The sequence below is a fragment of the Epinephelus lanceolatus genome, chromosome 18 (assembly GCF_041903045.1).
Source record: "Epinephelus lanceolatus isolate andai-2023 chromosome 18, ASM4190304v1, whole genome shotgun sequence".
Lineage (NCBI taxonomy): Eukaryota > Metazoa > Chordata > Actinopteri > Perciformes > Serranidae > Epinephelus > Epinephelus lanceolatus.
Window position 1 is genome coordinate 10,569,652 of NC_135751.1, and position 24,286 is coordinate 10,593,937.

General features: G+C 40.0%; 2 protein-coding genes across 2 annotated transcripts; one reads left to right on the plus strand and one right to left on the minus strand.

Moving 5' to 3' along the window:
- Window positions 1-408: 408 nt before the first annotated feature.
- On the minus strand, window positions 409-4,880 carry mpv17l (MPV17 mitochondrial membrane protein like). The gene is made up of 4 exons (XM_033645737.2): window positions 4,105-4,880; window positions 3,567-3,637; window positions 2,073-2,102; window positions 409-1,904 (listed from the first exon to the last, which is right to left on the minus strand). Exons 1-4 carry the CDS (start codon window positions 4,409-4,411, stop codon window positions 1,689-1,691), a joined length of 624 nt encoding a protein of 207 aa, XP_033501628.1. The 5' UTR covers window positions 4,412-4,880; the 3' UTR covers window positions 409-1,688.
- A 1,671-nt stretch (window positions 4,881-6,551) lies between these two features.
- Window positions 6,552-24,257, plus strand: crlf3 (cytokine receptor-like factor 3). The gene is made up of 9 exons (XM_033644222.2): window positions 6,552-6,671; window positions 13,117-13,244; window positions 16,267-16,474; window positions 16,838-16,925; window positions 17,110-17,287; window positions 17,372-17,600; window positions 19,334-19,472; window positions 19,742-19,854; window positions 20,903-24,257. Exons 2-9 carry the CDS (start codon window positions 13,128-13,130, stop codon window positions 21,166-21,168), a joined length of 1,338 nt encoding a protein of 445 aa, XP_033500113.1. The 5' UTR covers window positions 6,552-6,671; window positions 13,117-13,127; the 3' UTR covers window positions 21,169-24,257.
- The last annotated feature ends 29 nt before the right edge of the window (window positions 24,258-24,286 follow it).

Genomic DNA, 24,286 nt, shown 5'->3' on the forward strand with positions numbered 1-24,286 from the left:
TTCTCTTGCTGAAGCTAAAACTGAGGGCAAAACACCCAAAACACAAGCAGGAAGTGCAGACGGCTGCAGTAAAGGGCTGGCAGAGCATCACCAGGGAAGAAACCCAGCATCTGATGATGTCTATGTGTCCAACACTTGAGGCAGTCATTGACTGTAAAGGATTTGCAACCAAGTATTAAAACTGACTGTTTAATTGATGATTATGTTAGTTTGTCCAAATACTTATGAGCCCTTAAAGTTGGGGGACTGTGTGAAGAAATGGTTGTCATTCCTACACGGTTCATACTACATTTTTGAAAAAAGCCTTAAATGAAAGCTGAGAGTCTGCACTTTAAGCAGGTATTCATTGTTTCATTTAAAACCCATTGTGGTGGTGTACAGAGCCAAAATGATGACAAGTGTATCATTGTCCAAATAATTATGGACCTGACTGTATAACTGAGCACATTCTTCCTCCCCAGATGATGAATCTTGATGAGCTTTCAGGACATAACACATCAGTGCATCCCAAAATAAACACAGAAACTCCATTTAAAATTGTACACTCACAAAAAAATATATATACACATATTGCATTGTATTGATTATTTTTGCTAATGACTATCACCACTCAGACACACACTGCAAGCTCGCAGACCTCTGGCCAGGATGGTCTTATCAGCAAGAAAGAAGGCACAACTAGTGTAAAACAGAAAGATCGAGCCCTCAACTCTGATCTCAGGAGCTTCACTGCTCTGTGGGCTCGCATCAAACTCAACAACCAGCCACAGTCCTCCATCACAACACAACTGCCTTTTAAAGTAACGAGCCCATAGGTCCAATCTCATTTCAGCTGAAACCTCTGTGGTTTGGAGGCAAGATCATCATTTGATTATAACTGCAACTGTAAACAATATGTGCCAGGCTTTCAGACATTACTTTCTTTAAGTGAATTCCAGTGTTGTTCTATTGTTCCACCTGTCATTTTGCTACAGAACAAAATGTCTCCAAACTTGCTGAAAATATTCATGATCCCCTGAGAGGGAATCCTCTTGCCCTTTAGTCTAGTGCCTCCATTAGGACAAAATCTCCACTTCCATACAAGAAATCTCCAAATCTATCTTACTATAAAATGTGTTTAGCACCTTCATGCTCTTCTGAGGATGAACCCATTTGATTTTAAAGATTTTTCTCAAGTATCAGGATAAACTGAATATTTATAGTTCCAGTACTGATAATGCTTTTGTGTTTGTTTTAGCCAAAGCGTTAGTATACTGGGCATTTAAAAAGAGGACCATTAACATTTTTCACACAGATATTAACCTAGATTTTCTTATTCTTGTTAATCTGTTTCACATGTATTTTCGCTATCTTTTTTAAAAAAAAAAAGCTTTTCCACTTCATAAAGAATCCAGTTCTGGGGAATTAATACAAAATTTTTGCACATTAAATATCAAATCTTCAGCACAGGAGGAAAATGTCAACACATCTGCAATTTAAACTTCACAGCCTTCAAAGTCTTTAAGTCAACTGTTGTGCGTATATGACAAATAGATGTTTTTCATTTTCCAACCAGTAACCTGCTCCTGAGCTCTTCAGCTTTCCGTGGTTCTTTCCATTTGTGTTTGCTGGTTGAGCAAAAGTGGAAACCCCTCTGTCCTGTAACCAAAGGCTTTAAAGACAAAAGCATCCTCGTCCTCATCCTAAGTTTAGTTTGTCCTCTGGGCCTTTTGCTTTTTTCGGGCCAGTCGGGCCTCTCGCATCTCCTCCAGGGTCTTACGGGGGTCCATGACGAAGGCCAGAGCCACTCCGGCAGTGCCATCACCGCTTTGCCTGGAGAAGCACAGGAAGGTGGCCCAGAGGAAGGCGCAGCAGCCCATGAAGGCTGTCCGCATGTACAACGGCATCAGGACAAAGTTCAGAAACTGAGAAAAGGATAGGATGTTATAGATACTCATCAACATTATGCTCTTACTTTTGGTTACAGCCTTAGACAGACAGCACAACAATACAATCCTTGATTTAAGTTAAAACTACTAACAACATAAACTGATGTAATATATAAACAACAAGAAAATTTTTCTCATGTTTACCTGCATGAATGGCCAGTACATGAGTCCAGTCTGAAAGTGAAAAGATGTTACGATGAGTGAAGACTAAGAGGAGCTACAGTACACAACATCTGTCCATTTACTGCCTTTACATGATTATATTTGGGGATCACATTTGTGTTTATATATGCAGTGAAGATACTCGGATCCTTCTCATCCCTCTAAAAACACCTGACCCAAAGTTGTCGAAATGGACTGTGTACTTTCCCCTTGAAGGACGGAGCTACCTTTTTTTTTCTTTTTTTTTTTTTACAGTGAAAAGAACAGTCTGCTGTGTGCTGCAGTGGTGAAGAAGTGTTCAGATCCTACTAGCGCTGAGCAATATATTGATATTACATCAATACTGTGATATGAGACTAGATGTCATCTTAGATACTGTCATTTTGTAAGTCTTTCTGGTTTAAAAGACTACATTACAGTAAAGTGATGTCATTTTCTGAATTTACCACATTATTCTAGCTGTTTAATTATTCGTCTTTACCCACTTAGTCACTATATCCACATTACTGATGATTATTAATCAAGAATATCATTGTGTATATACTTTGTTAAAGCACTAATAGTCAACCCTACAATACCATTGCAATATTAGTGATATTTGGTATTGTCTACATATTGCTCAGCACTAGATCAGAAGGCTACTCAGGTGAAAATAGTAATACCACAATTTAATACTGCAAATAATAGTTCTGCTTCCAAAACATATCATGAGTAAAATTATATTTGTATCAGCAAACTCTAGTATGTAACTTGTTCTAATAAAAAAAATTATGCAACAGATGTATTAGATGTATAACAGATGTATTATGCAACAGAGGCAGACCTTTCAGAGTTAATTAACATATTGGAATGTAATCACAGATTAATTAATTAAAGAAAGGAGCAATTTAATTTTAATGTTGCAGCTGGATGAGGTCACAGTGCAGGGTAGTTTAATCCCCCAAAATGCATCATGTTTTATAAACTCGTCATAGCTGTAGTATATAAATAGGTAACTGGTAAAATACAATAAATTGTCAAATGGTAAAATTATAATGTAGCAGAAAATGGATACACACACGTAAAGTACAAGTAGGCTGTCACAAAACTAATATGTCGTTTTCTTTGACGACAAATAAAATACAATCATATAGGCTACATTTGTTGACGCAGGATGTATCTAGATGTTTCACATATCTGGGAACTTTTTATACATCTAAGGGAAATGAGATTTTAGGACTCTTAATTGTCATTGACATTCACCAGTTATGCAATTACAGCAGCATGACGCTGTGATTTACAATTGGCAGGATTTCAACGTCCTGAAACTCGCTGACTTTTTTATCCGACGGCTGTAGTCTCGATTGAATTACCCGGTTTGCGTCGTGCCCATGCGCCAAAGCAGCAGTGGGACAATCTAGGTTAAGCTGGTTGTGAGCTGGCAGCAATGTGTGAATGGAACTTTCCTTTACTTGATGCTGCCGAGGCCCTCCTTACCTTCCAGGTGTTGAAGAACTTCTCTCTCCAGTCTTCTAATACGTCCTCCTTACCCTCCAAGAAGCTCACCCCTGCAGGACAGAAGAGACGTTTACGCAGAGGTTTAAGGTGATGTGCGCCATCACGCACGATCTAAAAACGTGCGTAATGACTCCTCACCTTGATCCACATGATGCTTGACTGAGAGACGACCTTAATAAGAAGCCTCATCACCTCACTATTGTATGTGTTAACGTTTGTAATGATTGCAAGGTGTGATATGTCATTATTGATCTGTCTGAGGCCTGAGGTTATACATATTGTTGCAAGAGAACAAAGATTCAGAACATTTTACAGGTTTTTAACTGATAAGACATATTTGGGCCGGCCCTGATGGTTTGGTGACAGGACAAAAAGAGTTAGTGATTTAGATGTCTGGATGTTTTTGGCATCAGATAGGCCTATTCATCTCAGCCCCAAACAGAGACCAAGAGTGTCTGCACTTTGCCTTGCATTAGCCAACTCTAAACTGTCTTTGCATTAGATGTGGCAATCTTACCTGTGTAGAAGACACTGGTGGCCAAAGGCGACGCAAAGCTTTGGTCCAGCAGGAGTTTGCGGAAAACCATCCCGGCGGACTTTCCAGGGAAACGCTTCTCCAGGGCTCGTAGCCAAAAGTAATTGAAGTTTCCTTGAAAACTGATAGCCACAATGGCCACGTTGCGAGTGTGTTTCCAGTCGATGCGCTCCTTCTGAGCTATTAGCTGATGGACCAGGTCACCGCCGGCGAATAAGCACCCGTACAAAGTGACATTGGCCAACCAGGGGAATCGTTTGGCGGCTTCTTTCAGGACAGCTCTCCTCATTTTGGTACCACAGAGAGGATGGGGTCCAAAGGGATGCTGGGCTGTCCTGAGTGGCTTCAATTCAGCAATCAGGACGCAAGCATAGCGGTTAAAATATTTTGACAAGGCCTTGATGTCAGTCGGCTGGCCGACACGACGCAATCCATCCGTGCGCGGTAATCAGGGGAGGGATTAGACGTTTCCACCGGCAACAGGAATATCACACATTATCGGATCTCAAATGACTAATGTGAACTGCAGATTCCCCCAAAAAGTGTTTTAAACACTTCTATCAGCATATTCGCGCCCTGCGTAAAACGTGCCATGGCTCCAACTTGGTCACTTGGATAGAGCTCTTCTAAAGTATTGCGTCCTGGAGTTTTGCGTGCGTAAAATGCATCCGATCCATATATATGAGACACAGAGAAGCTTGTGGAACAGGCTCCAGTTGAACATAAGTACAAATCTAGATCATTCTGTCCGTTCTCACTCGGCGTGTCACTCCCGGTGAATGCAGGTGCCTCTCAAACAAATCCTGTGGGTCAAGCGCTAATCTGAGGGATTGTCCCAGGCCAGTCAGACGAAGAGCCCCGTCTAATAACTGCGCCACTGATTTCAACAGCAGCAGTTTGCTGTGCAGAGCTGTGTCCCGTCGCGCGTTCAGCCAGTCCATGCACTGCTAGATCTACGGTGCCCAAACCTGCAATGACCTCGGTCACTGCTGTCCCTTGTATTGTTCAGCTTGTATTGTGCTGGTTCTTAAGGTGCAAATCTGGTGTTTTCTTCATATCTTGATAGGATGTGATATATGAAATTATTTGTCAGAGGTCCCATCAGGTGTAACATTATCGCATCTATGGCTGGGAGGACAGCGCAAGCGCTCCTGCCCGGGAGGGCCCTCCGCCCTTCAGGTGCAATCGAGGCTACCTATAGAATATACTGCCTGCTTTTATTACCACACACTATTTCTATTTAGATATTTAGAAAATATCCAAAAAAAACCCAAACAAATTAAATAAAACTGCTCTGCATTCTGAGCTTGGACTCCTGACTCCTGAGTAGAGATAAGAAAGTATGTCTCTGCTCCATCAAACACTGATCTTTAAGAATCTGGGACCCCTGTAGTATCTTTAGGGGGATGAGAGAAGCAGATTTGTTTGGCCAAAAATTTTAGATGCCTTTATCTAACCAGACCTGCACACATGCTGTATTCATCATTCCAATAGAGGGCGATGTCAGTCCATAGAGCTCACTTTCCCACCTGAGACCTGAGCTGGGACAGGAACTTGTCAACTGGCCTTGACTCATTGAACTTTACTTTTTATCTTTCTGTGATGAATTGTTCTAAACTATTTGAATATTCCATCTAAAATGTGATATGCATTACTGACCTTTATTTGATCACTTATATCAATTGTTGCAGCGCTGGTAATAGCTCTTCACCCTACAAATTTGATTTCTGTTGATTTCATGTCTCTTCCGGGGCAGCTGGAGGTCTACATTCTGTATAAATAAAATTTAATGCAATGATAAATAAAACACCGAGCTATTGGGCTGTATACATTTTAAGTAGGTCTATGTTCTGTGTTTGGCACCAACCTCATGAAGTCATAAAGTGTATAAATAAAGGTAAGCCCATTATGAGAGCACTGCATGCAAAACAGGCCTACTAATATTTGTTCTATTGAAAGATGCTTCGTTTAAAATGTCATTATGTTGGATGGATAAAAATTTCCATTAGTGGATGAGAAAATACACTGGAAAAAAAGGAAAAGTACAAACACACGTGGAAAATGTACTTGTGGATTTTAAATGTAATAATTATGATACATAAACTTAAATAGTACATATGTGAAATGGTGATAATGACATATATAACATTTTAATAACAATGACCATAATGAAATAAAATTCAACCAATACTTAAAATAAAAATAAAGTACATAAATTCACTCCATACTTCTAAATGTGTACAGTAACCACATGATGTATCACAGTACGGTCCAGATTTGTACACACTTTAACTCATTTCATCAGTTCCACTTTGATATGGGAGGTCTTCTGATGAGGGAGGGGAGAACGCAGTATATATCAATCCGATTGGCTCATTTCCTTGTCGATCAACACGATCCTGTCTGTAATTGGCTGCTGTCCCGAAAGCCTCGGAAGTGTCATTTTTGGACTTGAGCAAAACTTGGGCATATCTAGCGGTGGTGTGGCGGCGGCTACGAGCTGATTTACAATTTTCGGGAGTAAATGGCCACCAGAAAGCACTAAACAGGTAAGTTGTGAAATATTTTCTCCATATTAGAAGGTGAACTTTTAATTTCACTGACGAGCCGTTGTTTTCTTACGTAGCTGTTGTCCGTTTGCTCTCACAAGCATGATTCGAGTTTCATTGTCTTTTGGCCGTAAGCTAGCAACAACTCTCCGCCTGTCTTGTAACGTTAACGTTAGTGAGAGTAGACAAACTCCATTACATGTCGTCTCGCTAACTGATAAATAGTGGCTTTCATAACTCTTAGCATTTTTGACTCACTTATATCCACAGTAGCACTCTTCAGTCCCATTTACAGCTGACACAGACAACTTTTTAAGCTAGTTCGTCTGTTATTGCCATCATCTTCCATCACCAAAATACACCGTGACGAGCAGTGTGAACCATCATTTGACGCTGTCATTTCTCGGATGAAGTTGTTGCTGAGTGAACATCTTCTACGCCGAATTGACCTCCATACATTAGTCATTTAGCTTAACTCTTACTTCTATTACTGTGACGTATCTGGCTTTGCTGACAGCAGCGCCGACTTAAAGATACAAGATTTGTTAATGGAGCTTGGGGGTAGTTCTGCCCACACGCCCGATCAATTAAGATTATCAGGTCTAGATTCACCGACCCGCTTCCTCGTGACATTCCAACACGGAAATATCAGAAATTAAATTATGCAGCGTGAATTATGTATTTATGCTTTTTATATTCTTGGAATGCCAAAGCAGGCTAGTGCAGCCCCAATGCTGGTGGGCGGAGGTTTAAGTTGATGAAAATAACTAACGTACAGAATACGGAAGTTGTTGTGAGCGAGTTTAGACATGTCTAATGTCTCCTGTTGTCTCTTCTCGTCACTGGTCTGCTCTAATAATAATAACGTGGGTTTGCACTTGAGTGCCTTTCATAACTTTCCTGTTAGTCAGAACATGTGCAGCATGCTCGAATGAGTTGCATGAACCGTCTATAAACTACTTGACATTTATTGTAAGATTAAATTAGAATTTAAATTGGGTCAAAACACAATGAGGCATTCAAGTGCTTAACAACATGAAAACAACGTGTAATTTGAGTTTTTCAGTTGGTTTGTCAGCCTATTAGCATGAGAATACTTTTTGTGTCTACATGAATGCCTCAATATCAGCCAGGATGCTCATGGATATTTAAAGGAATATTAAAAAATGAAATGACGAACCACAAGAAACAAGCACACAGCAAAACCTTTTTTTCCAAGTTTGTTTGAACAGTCAACGTTTGTTAACTCTTGTGTTGGATTGTGACTGAAATATATCAGATACATGGCTTTTCTTTTTTTCCCTAAGCAGGACTTGGTTTTGTCACCACATATTTCTAACACTGTAAACAGTCTGACAGACCTGTGAAAGCAGGACAGTGGGACATCAGTCCATGCAGGCTGACCTAAATACTCTGAAAGCACACTCCCAATAACTCTCTGGTTGCATGTTTATGTACAAAGCATACGAGCATAAAGAATACAGGTTTGTATATATAATTAAAGGAGTGAGAGACAGAGATTTTCTGTTATAAGACAAACCAGTCTGACGCTTGCTTGGCTGTGTTCCCATCATTCACATTGAGTCTTCAGTGGATTTTGGAGAGAGACAAGGATTATAAATGACAGGATTAAAGAGATAGAGAGAGGGCCAGCACCCTTATTTAGAGGATAAAGACAAAATCTATGATGTGGTTGTCTGTTAATGGCTGGGCTAAATAAAGGCTGCTGCTCTGGGCAGTTTGTTAACAGACAGAAATGACTGAGAGATATCTGTGTGCATGTTTAAGTCAGAAAAAGTGACAGTGCATGCCTGCATAATTCTGCATAATTACATTTGCATTCATGTGGGTGTAAATGCATACTGGAGATAGTTTATTGGTTGTGAGTTTGTGTGGGATTTAATCCAAATATTTTGTGCCAGTCCAGCAACTTTAATTAAACAACAATTTCTAAAGTATATAAGAGCTAAAATAATAAGTCGATTAATTGATTGGTTTTTCAAAATGAAAGTAATCTTAAAATATCACTTTTTAGCCCAAAATGCCACCCACTTCAGTTCTAGCCTATAAAATGTGAGGATTTTCTGCTTTTCCCTGTCATATATGATAGTTGCGTAAATATCTTAGGGTTTGGGATTGTTTATTGACAAAAGAAGACAGTTGAGGATAACACTTTGGGCTCTGGGAAATAGTAGTGGGGTTTTTGACATTTCATTTTGACTGTGGTTAGTTGCAGCCCTTAGTTGGCCTAGTTTTGGATGATATTTTTTCCATCTGTGAAGGGGAAAACTTCATGTTAGTTTACTGTTGATTTCTTTGGGGTTCAATGAACGGTTGTTTTCAATATTGATAATCTGTTAGTCTGTTGTTTTGTCTAAAAATGTGAGAAAATAGTGAAAAATGCTCAAAAATGTTCAGAGCCCAAGGGTAGGTCTTCAGAGTACCTTTTCCTTTTTTCCTGACCAAACTTTAAAAGCCCAATAATATTCCACTTACAACTATTTAAACTGGAGGAATCTTTAAAGTATTCATATTTGAGGGGCTGAGACAAGCAAGGTTTTGGGCTTTTCCTTTCTTTTTTGTGTGATTAATTAGGCTACTTTTATAATTTATAATCAAAATTTGTTAATTAAAGAACTATCTTAACTCTGCTGCCTAAACTTAATTCAGCTGACTCTTGGATATATTGGTGACTGGCTTTTAAAAAGATGTAGGCCTTAAAAAAATGTTTGGCATTGTTGAAAGGCTAGCAAAACCTTCTGGACCTTTCTCCATTTTTTCTGACACACAGATATGAAACAACTAGTTGATTTATTGATTAGTTGACTGAGAGAAAAAATTCCAGCAACTTTTTGATAAACATATCATTTAACATTGTTTAGCTTATTTGAAAAGCAAAAAAATGCCCCCAAAATACTTCCAGCTTCTCAAATATGAGAATTTGCCATGTTCTGGTTTTATAACATGGTATGTAAAGAGAAAACACGCCTATTTGGGTTTGGAATATAACAATTAATTAATCAATTAATTTGCAGTCCTACGTCTCATATATTTAAAATGAAGAACTGTTTTTCCTACAAATATTTTTTTTTATGTTCTTAAGTCATGCAGAGCTTGTATGAACTCAATATAGATTCAACATTGAGATGCTATGTTATAGTAACGGTGGTGTGATGTAAGATGCCCTCCTGGGCCACATGATGATACTGTATGTACTGTATGTGGCAGAAGCAAGAGCCCTCTCAGTGACTTCCTCTTCAGATGCTTTAAAGGAAGCGTGGCCGACCGCAACCAGGGGCCAGGTTGTGTCACTTCTTTCAGCTCTGAGGAGGACCTAGAGAAAAGAAAGTTACTTTATATCTTTATCACTTGAAGACTTAAACATCTGAAGATCGACATGAGTGTTGTTTTCTCATGAGATATTTCATTATTATTATTATATTTACAGCACAATCGTAGTGATGAATTAGTTTGGTGTCACTGGTGTGAATAGATGTAGGTTAGGCCTACTCCGTATTTAGTTCACAGTTAGCAGAGGAGTATAAAATGGAAGGTCTTTCCCCAAAAAGTAACTCTTACACGTTTTGCCTATATAAAGGCAGACGCTGAGGATATAAAAATTAAAATGCATCAGGATCTTTACACCCAAAATAGGCTGCTTTGACAGGAAGGCATCTAGGGTAGTCTCAAAGAAAATTAACTTAATTTTCAGTTTCATTCTGTCTGCAGTGTGAGCAAAGATTTCCATGATGCCCTCCATTTTTAATATAATGTTCAACTAAGAGTTTCTTGGTATGGTGATGCTATAAACTTTAAAAAGGCTGAGTGTATTGGTAATATACACTCACCAGCCACTTTATCAGGCACACCTTGCAAGTAACGGTTTGACCTTTTGCCCTCCAAACTGCCTTAATACTTCATAGATTCAACAAGGTGCTGGAAACATTCCTCAGAGATTTTGGTCCATATTGACATGATAGCATCACACAGTTGCTGCAGATTTGTTGGCTGCACATCCATGATGTGAATCTCCTGTTCGACCACATCCCAAAGGTGCTCTATTGGATTGAGATCTGGTGACTGTGGAGGCCACTGGAGTACAGTTAAGTCATTGTCATGTTGTTGAAACTAGTTTGAGATGATGTGAGGTTTTCTGACATGGTGCATCATCCTGCTAGGAGAAGCAATTAAAGGATGGGTACTCTTTGGTCATAAAGGGATGGACATGGTCCGCACAACACTCTAGGATGGTAGGCTGTGGCGTTTAAACGATGCTCAGTTGGTACTAAGGGGCCCAAAATGTGCCAAGAAAATATCCCACCAGCCTGAACTGTTGATACAAGGCAGGATGGATCCATGCTTTCATGAAGTTTACACCAAATTCTGACCCAACCATCTGAATGTCGAAGCAGAAAACAAGACTCTTAAGACCAGTTGCTGACCTATTGTCCAATTTTGGTGAGTCTGCCCCGATTGTGGTCTCAGGTTTCTTTTCTTAGCTGATAGGAGTGGCACCCTGTGTGGTCCTCTGACCCATCTGTTTCAGTATTGTGCAATCAGAGATGCTCTTCTGCATACCTCAGTTGGAATGAGTGGTTATTTGAGTGGCTGTTGCATTTCTGTCAGCTTGAGCCAGTCTGGCCATTGTCCTCTGACCTCTGCTATCAACAAGGCATTTTCACCCAGAGAACTATCCCTCACTGGATATTTTCTCTTTATCAGACCAACCTCTGTAAAGCCTAGATATGTTTTTTGCTTAGAAATCCCAGTAGATCAGCAATTTCTGAAATACTCAAACCAGCCCATGTGGCACCAACAACCATGTTTAAAGTTTCTTAAATCACCCATTCCGATGCTCCGTTTGAACTTCAGCGTTTGTCTTGACTATGTCCACATGCCTAAATGCATTGAGTTGCTGCCATGTGATTGGTTAAGTGGATATTTGTGTTAATGAATGGCTGAACAATTGTACCTAATTAAATGGCCAGTGAATGAATTTGTATATTTTATGCTATGATTTAATGAAAGTTTGCTTCCAACACCTTATTTTAGAAGCAAAAGAACATTGTTAAACAATGGGATGTTGCAGCGCCTTAATGCCATTGTTTTTGAGTCTTGAACCCAAACTGGTGCTTTTTTTTTTACAAATTTTATCAGTCAGAACCAATGAGAAATAGTCTGGCTTTATAACGTTGATAAATTCTGTTGTATACTGTTAGAAAAGTGTTTCTAAGAGTGATGTTGCCGTAGGTGTTCAGTTGCAAACCTTCCACATCTCTTTTAGAAGCAGCCTTATGTGTTTGTGACTGTGGTGACATTAACACATGTCACCACCACCATGACGTGACAGCTTTTGTTCTCAAACTAGATGAACTCTACATGTTGACGTTACTTTGTTCTGTGCAATCAGTTTTCCCGTACAGCCTACACTAAATGGCTTTAACATTAACACACAGCCAAAACAACCAAATGTAGCATACCTGCAGCATTATTTTAGTGATCTTTGATAATGGATCTTAAGGTCACAGGAAGGAGCTTAATTAACTGACTTTATGTTACCGTCAGGACCTCACCTAGTGCATAATTGTACACCTATTTTTTGTTTTATTTTACCAACAAAGGTTTATATTGTCTTAGAGGTGGGACACACTAAGTAGTCCTTATCCAAACTGTATTTAAAGGTCAGTATCAGTCTGATTTCATGCTGCAGTGGTGTGAAGCCAAGTCAGTTGTAAAGTAGGGTTGTTAAATGACTGGTACATTGGTTGCTGGCTGGTAGCTGTAGGAAGTGGTTTTCTTGTTGCCTCACATCCTCTGCCATTAAAATGCTCTAACACAGTGTTGTATCTTGTAGTTTTTGTAGTGGAGGATGCAGGTTACTTTTTTGCATTTTGTAACGTTGCAGCCTTATGGTTTTTAATTTGTTTTTCCCCATCAATCTACACTCATTGCCCCATATTATCAAAGCAAAACCTGGATTTTGGAATATTTTGCACATTTATTAAAAAGAAAAACATGAAATATCACTTTGACATACTGTAAGTACTCAGACCTTAAAGAATTCAACAGCAACAGTATTCTTTGATATTATTTCTTTGGCATAAAGGAGTTCTAATTAAAACTTTTCATGTTGATATGTGTGATTATAAATAAAGAGAAAAAGTGCAGTTCTTCAAAACAAGAAACTATCAGAGAGAATTTGCTGATTGTGTGTGTTGATATTTGTGTTTAAAAAGATATAAATAATCAACAGTAATTTTATCAGTAAATTTAAAATCAATATAGATTAATCAGGACTTGAACACTGACACTTTCTGCTGCAGCCATTTAATACACTATGAAATACAGTATGTGGGTTTGTTTGTGTCTGGTTTCAGGTCACACTGCATCTTTGGTTGTGTTTTGTAAATATTCTTCTTCTCTTGTGTGTGTTTGCATGTGTCAGGAGGCGGGAGGATGTCTGCGGAGGTGGACTTGTTGCTGCAGGAGGCGAAAGAAAGCATTGAGGCGGCTCAGAACTACCGCAGTGAACTCCAGCAGCGCCTGCATGGCCTCAACCAGGCCCGCAAACAGGTACCAGAGTCTGTTCAGACCTCTGCATATAAACAGTTTTAAAATAGACTAAACAAGATGGCTAGTGCCACCATTTGACTGTTTAGAAAGCACTCTTTGTTTCGGCTCATTAACTCCTTTTAGATTATTCATGTGGGTTCACTTCTTTATGAAGAAAAAATGACACGTGTTACTGTTGTATTTCTGAGGTATGATAATGGATTTTGATGCACTCTGTGTCAGCCACACCAGGGTAATATGAAGTGTGTTAGCCCCTGACCCGACCATGAGTCCCATGAGTGTATATGCTCTCTGTCCCTCTCTCTGCTATCTCTTCCTTCCTCCTGCTGTCTAGATTTACCCCCCCTCCTGCTGCTCACTGTAAACAATGCTGCTATTTCCTGTCGCTATGGACGGACAGCAAGCCTTAGAGGAGAAGGACAGGGCCAGATAATTCTGCAAAAACACAAAACTCTGACTCTTCAATTATCAATATTTGTTTAAACGTTGTGAAATTGAAAAGTAAAATAATTTACAGTGTTTTGTGTGGATGCACAGTCTTCTCAGCGGCTGGGTATCTTTTTAAATTTTTGAGGAAATTTTGAGGAATATAAACATGTTTTTCTTTTATGAAATAAAGCCAAACTTAAAGCCAACTCTAATCCACATCATAAAGAACTGTGCCTAATAAGGTACTGCCTGAAACTGATTAAAATCAGCAGATAGATCAGATCTGTCTGTATCAGTGAGTTTACACAGCCCTATTAGTCAATCATTCAAACATGCTAGTGATTAGTTTAAAGCTGAATATGCAGTACAGCTGTGATGATGTCAGTCTGTTTATCTGTTGGTACAACACTTCGACCCTGAGTGAAAACATCTCGTTAACTGTTGAATGGATCAGTCGAGCAAGTGGTGCTGTGAAATGCGCTTATTTGCTCCCTTGCTGAGTCATATCTGAAGACAGATACCACTCTTGTATCCGTACACGAAAGGTGAAGCTACATCCTGTTAGCGTAGCTAAGCATACAGTCTAGAAACAGATGGAACAGCTAGCCTGGCTCGCTGAGAAGGTGATAGAATCCACCTACCAAAGCTCACTACCTAATTATTACAAAACACAAAGCATAAACATGACTGTGTTTTTATATTATATATTATATTTATATTATCATACCCATCTCTGAAACTGTAAAATGCTGTTTTAACACTATGATATATCAGTTTAATGTTCATAAAATCCTCTGTGGTGCAGTTCTACTTCAACATTTACCAATAGGATACATAACCTAGATCAATATTATTTCATAAAGCACCTAACCTTTTCAAAATGTTCCATCTGCAGCCACTGATATTTACTATTTATTAATTTTGTATGTAGATGTATAGTAAGTAAAATGTTCTTAAGTGTTTTAAAGTCTGACACACACAAAATACGTTTTTTTGTGTTTGTGTGTCTGAGACTCCCTCCGCCCAATCCCTGCTGCCTCATCACACATTATCTCAGGCTTTCTTTCTCATAACCCTCTTCTTTCCCACAGCAGGGACGGCTCACCACCAGATTAAAGCCACACACACACACACACACACACACAATGAGAATAAGAAAGGAGATACCAGATAGTGTGTGTTTGAAAACTCAGACAATACTATCACTGCTTCATCTTGTCTTTGTAAGAGGAGTCGTCCAAACATTTGCCTGATGTCAGATCATCTCCTCCCATGTTTGACGATGTCGGGACATATTTTTAGTTGGACTATTATTTTATGAATCCCACAATATTGATGAATGGTTGTCTGTGTCGCCCTGATAGTCGTCAGGAAGTAATGCCTTGTCTCCAGTGGAAACGTCCCTGTGTCTACTGTCTACACACATACACAGTTCAGTGTGTATTCTGGCAGAACCCCAGAGTGTGTGTGTGTTTCCATTCTCATAGTCATACTGTCCGTGCTTTATCAGTGCAGCAGTTGTCAATCAGCCTTCTGTTTCCTGCTATCTTTCTATCACTCTCGGTGTACTCATTGTGAAATCCTTATGTGTGTGTGCATGAGCGTGTGCGTGAGCGTGTGCATATATGTGTTGGTGTATAAAAGCGTGTTTTGCAAAGAGGAACTGAAACACAACCTCTGCCACTTATAACAATGCCGCAAGCTTCCTGACAAGCTACTGAGGGTAGTCTGCTTGTAGTAGTAGTAGTTATAGTATTAGTAGTGGTACCATAAGCGGTGTGATATATCTCACTCCTCTGTGCCATAATACTCTATTTTTGTCCACAAAACTGTTAAATCACATCAGTGAGCCACACTGTTGCACCGGCTGACACGTTCCTTCATTACCATGAACACACACACACACTCGAGTTTATTTGAACTCAGTCCTGCATACACCATCCTGCTGCACCAAATACTCGCTAGAGCACTTAATGTGGATTAATCCACTGCTGAAAATAATCCCCAACAAATTCTGCATTTCACCCTGCTTATAATTTGACAAAAATTACAATTATCAGCTGTTTCAGTAAATTACTGCGCATTTTTTAAACATGAAACTATATATTTGTGTTTTTCGAGGATTTACATCTCAGATGTACAGTTAAAATGACCATACCAGACAGGGAGGTGAAAGGTTAAAACACTCAACAATAGTTTGGTACACCAATAATTCTAAAATCTGCTGACTAACTCCAAGACCACTGAGTTTCCTGAGAAGATAAGGTCGCTGTGAATCCAGAAACGTACCAAGGAATTTACATTTTCCACAGTTTCAACATGTTGGCCGTTGAGTGAAACTGGCTCTGTCCTCAGGTCTTGTTTCATGCAATAATCAATTCTTTAGTACACAATGTCATAAATGTAAACTGGTTAATGACTACTACAGTATCGATCTGTACATACTTGGACTGTGATGGTACCGGAGAATTTTTGGCTGTGAAGGTTTGAAATTGCATAAATGTTAAGCAGAATGATGATGTTTTATTATAGGCAACATATTAAAGAAACAGTAAGTGCAGTTACCTTCATCTGTCGCTTTTCTGTTCTTTAGGTTCGAGGCAGCTCAGGTCAGGCCCGTGAGGCCCTTCGGCGGCACTTCACAGAGCTGCAGGCAGCAGCCAGTCGGCTGCTGACGGAACGATTGGCCATCCTACTGGCTGAGGTGGACGCCATCGAGGCAGACAGTGTCAAACCGCTTGATGACTGCCAGAGCCTCATTGAGCATGGGGTGGGCCAGGCGGATGAGCTGCTGAGAGAGGGTGCGTACCTGAAAAACAACGTGTACATCTCTTCTGTGGACAAACGGCATCTGCAAAAATATTTCTTCAAAAGAAATTCTTGTTTACTATGTGTTAGCTACAGCTCCTTGCTGTTGTGTGATAAAAATATAATCTTTGGGATTTGGACTGTTGGTCAAGCAAAACAGGACATTTATAGATAACATCATGGTGAAATCCCTGGTTTTTCTGGCATGTTTTTTTGGGCTAAACAATTAATAATCAACAATAGAAATACTTATTAGTTGCATCTTTACTTCTCATAAATTGCCACTCTCAATTCCAGTCAGATGAGACAGTCATGTGTTATATACTTAAATGTAGCCTCTGTCTTTGTCTCTGCAGGGGAAGCAGCTCTGCGTTGTGGTCTCGGGGAGAAGGAGGACAAACTGGGCAGTTTCACCAAGAAGGCCATGCACATCCAACTGGACAGGTAGGACAGAGACACTCTGTATGCCTGCAAACAAATTGCTGCTATGAATAATAATATTCCATTATTTAAAAAGCACCTGCAACTGTCCTGTACAGTAATGTTGGCACTTCATGGAGTTTTAAGTTCACAGTGTGAAATCTTTCTGAACTGAAATCTTTTCTAACTGGTTCTGTGTGTTTTCCAGCCTACCAGAGGTACCAGCATTGGTGGACGTGCCTTGTGTTTCAGCCCAGCTTGATGATTCCTTGCTGGGTCTGCTGAGGGACAGGGTGTCCCGCCTTGGCTCCGTATCCTCCCACCCGCCCGTCCAGATAGAAGAGCTGCAGGAGAGGCCCGGCAGCATCCTGGTCCGCTGGTGTAAGGTCAGCAAGGGGGGGTGGCATTAACACAGAGAACATACTCACAAGAACATGATGTATGTAATCATTATTATCTGTGTGGATCAGGTGGATGAGGACTTTGCAGCAGCAGATTATCGGCTGCAGTACCGGCGCTCTGGCAGCGGGGGGAGCCAGTACGAGGATGCCTACATCGGTCGGGACTGCGAGTTCCTGGTTCTCCACCTTGACCCTCACACCGATTATCTGTTCAAGGTCTGCGCTCGCGGGGAGGGTCGCACTGAGTGGAGCCCTTGGAGCGTCCCGCAGACGGGATACACCACACTCACACCGCATGGTAGGTGAAGACTCAGCTGCCATATCTGACCCAGGGAGAGCTGCAGAGTAACTTTTCACACGTGAGTCTATGGCAAAAAGTCTTTTTGCGCGAGTGGCATCATGTGATGAACCTGGAAGTTCTAGTTACATGTTTGGCCACTATGCAAGATTGTCTTCAAAACCCAGCACTGTTCCTGGGGTCTTTGTCTAAACATGTAACTAGATTAAGGTAACATCAATTATGATGACCCAGTTTGTCAGCTAATGATCAAAGCACATAATTTCCCAGACTCTCTTATTTACCTCTTATTGTATCTGACTATCAAGATACTTTAAGTTTTAATCAACATTTGTCTTCTGATTTTTGTCTTCAGTCTAGTACAGTGGAGTTGAAAAAAATTACCCTGAAAATTTCAGGAATTTCTGGATGTGCACATGGAAATGAATATTTATTATAAAGTGTTGTTGCACTCTCTACTAACAAATGTTTTAAGTATAACAGAATGAAACACTGACAGATGTAGAAGTATTTTTTTTTGCCTCTGTGCCGGCAGTAGCTATGGCCAGAGGCATTATGGTTTCATTTTTCCGTCTGTTCCTTCCAACCTTGTGTCTGTCTCATTCTTGTCAACACAATTTCTCAAGAAGGCTTGAAGGGAATTTCCTCAACTTTGGGAAAATGTCCACTTCGACTCAGAGATAAACTGATTAGATTTTGGTGGGCAAAGGTCAAGGTCACTATGACCTCACATAACTAGCCATACTTCAAAAATGCATCTACTAATTATGACAAAATTTCACACAGATCTCTCATAGAATAAAATTATGACCTTTTTATATCTAAAACGTTACAGGTCAACTTCACTGTGACATCATAATGACCTGCAAAAACACTTTTCTGGCCATTAACAAACGTCATAACTCAGGAACAGGAGGGGAGACATTTGGTCAGATACTGAATTGGTGACTCTAATCTTGGGTATCCATCTTGAAACTGTGCTGATTGTACATATCCTCTGTGCTGCCGGGGGAAGATTTGTGAGAATATGTGGATTCTTTGCAGCTACATTTGAAGCATTGTCAACTTTCATGGCTCTATACAAGTCTGGACAGACATGGATGTAACTGCAACTTGACTGGTTCATGGAAGCCTACAACCACTAGGTGTTAATTCTACTTTCAACTTTAAACTGAAGGGCATACAACGGAGGCATATTCACATCAGCACATCTCGATACCTGTCATATTTTTTATCACAGTAAATCCCTGGATGACACCATCCAAGTCAATATACCTTGAATTTTACAACTTTTTGGCATTCTTTGTTTTTCATTTTTCTATCTAGTTTGGTGGGGGTACAGGGACATGACACAAAGTAGACTGAACACACTCATACAAGGAACATACACTGATCAGCCAAAACATTAAAAACACTGCCATCACGGAGTGCCATTGCCATGTCGGGGAGTATTTTGTCAACAATATTTGGGTGGGTTGAGCCGGTCAAGTGGCATCCACATCAATGTCAGGGCTTAAGTTTTCCCAACAGAACATTGCATTGTAACAACATGACCAATGTTATTCACTTCACCTCTAGGTGGTTTTGATGTTTTGGCTGATTGGTGTACACTTATTTAAATACCTATGTACAGTATTATCAAAAATGTCAAAGAGCCAAAACATTGCAACTCCAGAAAACTGCAATTGTTAATAAGCTCTGTGTGTGTGTGTGTCCATTTTCTCCTGATCCAGAGTGGTGTCCAGGCACTGAGGGCTACATCCTGAGCAGCAGGAGAAACATCGCTCTGCGCAATGACTCCTCCCAGTCGTGCTGCCCAGTCCTCTACTCCAATGCGCCCACCTACTTCTGTGGCCAGACACTCACCTTCAAGTATGCACAAAGACACACTGAACCACTCACTTATAGATTTAAATATGCCTTACAACAATATTTTATAGCTATACATTATAGATGTGGATGTGCCTCTAAAGCTAAAGCAAAATATGTACATTTGTGCATGCTCTGGGGACTAGGAGATTCATAAACAGAAAAACAATCCTTACTCTTTTATTGGTCTGGATTCTTTGTAAATTATTTAAACCTCTTACCTGGTGTTTTTGTCATATTTATTGTGTGTGTGTGTGTGTGTGTGTGTGTAGGATGTCTGCAGCAGGTCAGATGGATCGGAGGGACTGTCTGGGTGTGTGTGTCGACAGCAAGAAGGAGGCAGAGTCACTTCAGAGAGACCAGGCCGTCTGCATTTCCACCAATGGTACGTTGACACGGACAGCTTCATTGTGTTCAGTTGTAGTTTAAGTACAAACAGTGCAACTCAATGGGGGGGGGGTCAATTTTTCTGAGTTTTCACAACACAAGTCAGACATCAACCAATCACGATGCACCTATACTGACAAGGATTATAAAACAACAACATGGATCCCTATTCCAAGCCAAGACTGAAAACTTCATCGCTCCTTTTAACCTTGACAATGGCAGCACAAAATTTTGCTTAAAGGAAACTCAATGAAATACTTTAGCTTAGGCTATACACCAACTTACCTTACATGTCAATGTCATCATTAATGTAAAGGGACGTGGTCTGTCACTGGAAATGCCTGTCTTGAATTAGTCTCCACCATTTTATAATCTCTTTCAACATGACAGCATTTAATAAGGAGTGAATTAACCCTGCTCAAAGGAGCTGTCAATATGTGTCTTGAGTTTCTGACCTGAAGTGGCACTTTGAAGCAGTTTTTTCTGGCAGCTTTTAGTCACTCCTCCATTGATCTAGAGGCAGCGATATTGTGCCAAGAAATGTAGTAATATGCAAAGAGCAAAGGCAGAGAAGAAGAAGGCTGCTGGCTTCACTTTGACTTGACTTATGTCATGAATAAAACTCTTAGAGTTGCCTTTGGATATGAAACGTACTATAAAAATAAATTTGCCTTGCCTTGTTTTGCCTTGTAAACATGGATGTAAACAATGCAAGGTTTAAAAATGTTTGGTTTTACAGAATTTTTACGAGAAAGGAAATGCATTCAACATGTTTGACCTCAAGGATTCACACGATGAGTTTGTTTACAAGAAAACTCTGCAGGGCATCTTTAACTCTGCTCTGTAATTATCTTGTTGTAGCATGGCTCTCACTGTATTCAGACTAAGCTGCCATTAAACACACACATAGCTGCTGCAAGACTTTCTGTTTTTACTTTACATATTTACATTTGATATGAACTAAATGATATTAGCAGTTCACACACTGCTGCTGTTAGGTAACTATTAACTGAAGTGATGTAACAAGTGTGTATTGATCCTCTCAGGTGCTGTATTTGTCAACGGTAAAGAGATGACCAACCAGCTGCCCGCCATCACTGTGGGTTCCACTGTGACCTTTGACATGGAAGTGGTCAACCTGTTTCCTATCAGCAACAACAACCTGAGCGAGGGGGGCAACTTCAAGCTGAGGGTGACCATCGGCTCAGGGAGTCGGGAGGTGGTGTTTGATTGGCTGGTGGACCAGGCAGTGGACTGCCTCTTCTTCGGCTGCTCTTTCGTCCACTCCGGCTGGAAAGTGCTCGTCTATTAATGGATCCTTAAATCTGCTGGAGCCGAGGAGTCGTCATCACACAGGCTCGGTTACCTCGAGTTTAAACATTTCTCTTCTGTTGTTTTTTCCCGTCACATCTGACCCCCCTGCAGGGTGCAGAGTCCAGAAACAATCACTCATTTCTTCACAGAATTTCCCCAACAACCATTATTTCAAACAAGTTTTGCAAAGTAGTAGCTACAAATAATACTCGTCTGTATGTCTGACTGCATCTGAGAGCGTTGCTGCCTCTCTGGGAGGAAATGTGATCCATCGTAATGATTCCAGACTCTTTGTAAAACCCTGTCAGTGTTTCAGTCTTTTCCACAGCTCTGATGCTCCACTGTACATGTGAACCAACATATCATCAACCTAAATGATCTCGCTCTTTGTCAGTGTTCAGAGAACCACGTTGAAGAAGTGATGTTTGTGTCTGTCACAGCTTCTTGGCTCTTAGTTTGATTCTGGGGCCTTCTTACGAGGTTGGCTATTGTTTACAGCTTTGTTTTTTTTTATGTGGCATCTTCCCTCGCTGTGGGGAGTTTTAGTTGGCTGTTGATCTATGCATTGTCTTAATTTAGTAACAGTTTGACACCCTGTAGATGTAAACCACAGCCAGCCAGGACACACACTGTTCTTAGGAGGCCACAAGATAATAGTTTAGTTTTTATCTTTTGTTTGTTCTTTTGGGAGCAGCAGGAGAGCAGACAGAAACGTTACAATCTGCCAAAGCTGCTGCTATTTTTTTTATTTGTATATCTTAAAAATAACCTGTCACTGTGAAAATCACACCTCCTTTTGTATTTTTCTTTGCCTTCTAAACTTGTTCATCAGAAGTTTAAAGGGACAGTTCACCAAAAACACAAACCAGCCTGAGTGTTATCTGTCTGTCTGAAGTTTTGGGGTGAACCTCTCAGAGGTTTGGAGAACCACAGTGACAGCACATGAAGCCACCTCGTCTCACAAAATACGGCTGCGTTTGTCTCTTTGCTCTGAAACAAAAGTTGCTGTTTTGTCTCCTGAATTTACCTGGTAATATATTATTTTCACTTCTTCATACTTCAGCTTGCTTACAAGCATGTGGCACTGTGACACACCTTACCTCTGAGCCAATCAGAAGCCTGAGAAATGGGTGTTAAAAAAAAAAAGACTGTTGACAATAAGAGCAGAGGCTGAAAATTTCAGATATTTACGTCTTGCTGGGACAAGTTTTGTGCTGCTTGTTGCTCCCAAAACTCAACTCTGAAACTGAAAGCAGTGTCTCTTCAAATGTCATGACACAGGGCCTCTCAACAGTCACCCTGTTATTTTATATTTATCTTTAGATTGTGACAAAGTACGTCATCATCTTAACGGAACAAAGTCGTCAAGTTGTATTTGTTAATAGTGGAAAATATGAGTGATTACATTTGGAAAGAGACGTTGTTTTTGAGTTTTTCAGTTGTTAGCGTCAGACTTAGCTACAGGCTGAGCTGTGTTTTTTGGCTGAACTGTCACCTTTAAAATAATCGAGCTGTTACTTTGAATAATTTTAGCTTTTTGCATTGACAATCCTAACAGTATTCACACAACCTGCCACAGCAGTGGGAGGATGAGAGTTAGCGTGTTAGCTGCATGTATGATTTGATGGTTATCGATCAACCTGTGAGGAACTAATCAGCCTCATGTGGTCTAGTTTACACAGTCTGACTCATCATTACTGAATGTGGCTGCTGTTAATTAATGTGAGGACCTGAGTTAACCTCTTCTGTCAAGGTGATGACACAAAATATTGTTTAGAAAGATGTTTGACCTGAAAACAGAATGACATGGATAAAGTTTCAGATCAAACAGGAAGTTGTAGTTCTTCTTTTTGGGTTTAGATTAATTTTGTGGAACATTTTAAATGTGTATAACCAACAGTGTCCTATTTTGTCCATCCAACAGTCAAATAAACCCCAAATATTCTATTAATAGTGATATAAACAGAGACGTCTGAGAGAGCTGTTACAGAGAGTATTTGACATTTTTGTATGAAAAAGTACTCTGATTAATCAGTGATCAGTTAATTGACTAATTTCAGCAATTAAGTCTCATGATAGAGGCATTGTTTTAAAGGAATAGTTTGACATTTTGGAATGTCACTGCTTATGGCCATTGGCAGACAATAAACACTTCCATGTAAAACCCCAGATTGTTTTTACATCCCTGTTGTTGTGCGAATAAAATAAACAAGATGTGTTGTCTCTTTTAAACTTCGTACAGAACCAGGCTAGCTGTTTCCCCCCGTTTCCACTCTCTATGCTAAGCTAAGCTAAGCTAAGCTAAGCTAAGCTAATTGCCTCCAGGCTCCAGCTCACAAACATGGTGTCAATCGTCTCATCTCACTCTTAGCAAGAAAACAAATTTGTGTATTTCCCCAGAATGTGTGAACTATTCCTCTAACGACAAAGATGTTATTCTGTCGTGGCATCATATACTGTCTAGGATTAGAACATCTCTGACTCTGGTACATCAGGATGATCCATCATGGCTGTCTGCCATTATTTATGTGACTTTCACGAATGTATGCTGCCGTCAGTTTTATTCTTTATCTTTGGTCTGTTTGGTGGAGTGAAGGCCTTCAACAATGATGCTGCAACATTAACAGTTATTGAAAAACGTGTTCCAATTTCTAACAGTTTTAATGTCTTGACAACATATCAGCTTTTCTGATTTTGTTAAATCCATGTGGATGTTTTCTCCTTGTGCCAATTTTAAATGACAGTATCAGTGGATGTTTGTCCTGCACACACAGTGGACTGTTAACCAACATTCTTCAGAGATGTGTCCTTTTCCCGTTCTCAGCTGCTCTGAGGTCAGTGCTTTGTCTTTGTGGAGGACACTGGATGGGTCCAGTTGATGGTACAGATTTCCTGAAACCAGTGAACAGAAGTCTTACTGTATCTTTTTCCTGCCTGAAGGAGAGTGAACTGGTGTCTGAAACACACTGAAGCAAACTGTGTGTTTCTAAATGTTTTGACAGTGAAAACAGTGACATCTGCTGGTATTTGTTTGAATGCTGTTATCTTGGATATTTTGTTCAATAAAGGTCAAATTGTGTCAACAGATTACTTTTCTACAGAGTTTGACTTAATAA

Bases quoted from the DNA above. Each gene is read 5' to 3' on its own strand.
- mpv17l (XM_033645737.2), bottom strand. From the start codon at position 4,411: ATGAGGAGAGCTGTCCTGAAAGAAGCCGCCAAACGATTCCCCTGGTTG. The intron at 3,638-4,104 runs GTAAGATTGCCA...TCTGTCCTGCAG, and splicing joins CACCAGTGTCTTCTACACAG to GGGTGAGCTTCTTGGAGGGT. The intron at 2,103-3,566 runs GTAAGGAGGGCC...TTTCACTTTCAG, and splicing joins AGTTCTTCAACACCTGGAAG to ACTGGACTCATGTACTGGCC.
- crlf3 (XM_033644222.2), top strand. From the start codon at position 13,128: ATGTCTGCGGAGGTGGACTTGTTGCTGCAGGAGGCGAAAGAAAGCATT. The intron at 13,245-16,266 runs GTACCAGAGTCT...TCTGTTCTTTAG, and splicing joins TCAACCAGGCCCGCAAACAG to GTTCGAGGCAGCTCAGGTCA. The intron at 17,601-19,333 runs GTAGGTGAAGAC...CTCCTGATCCAG, and splicing joins CACCACACTCACACCGCATG to AGTGGTGTCCAGGCACTGAG.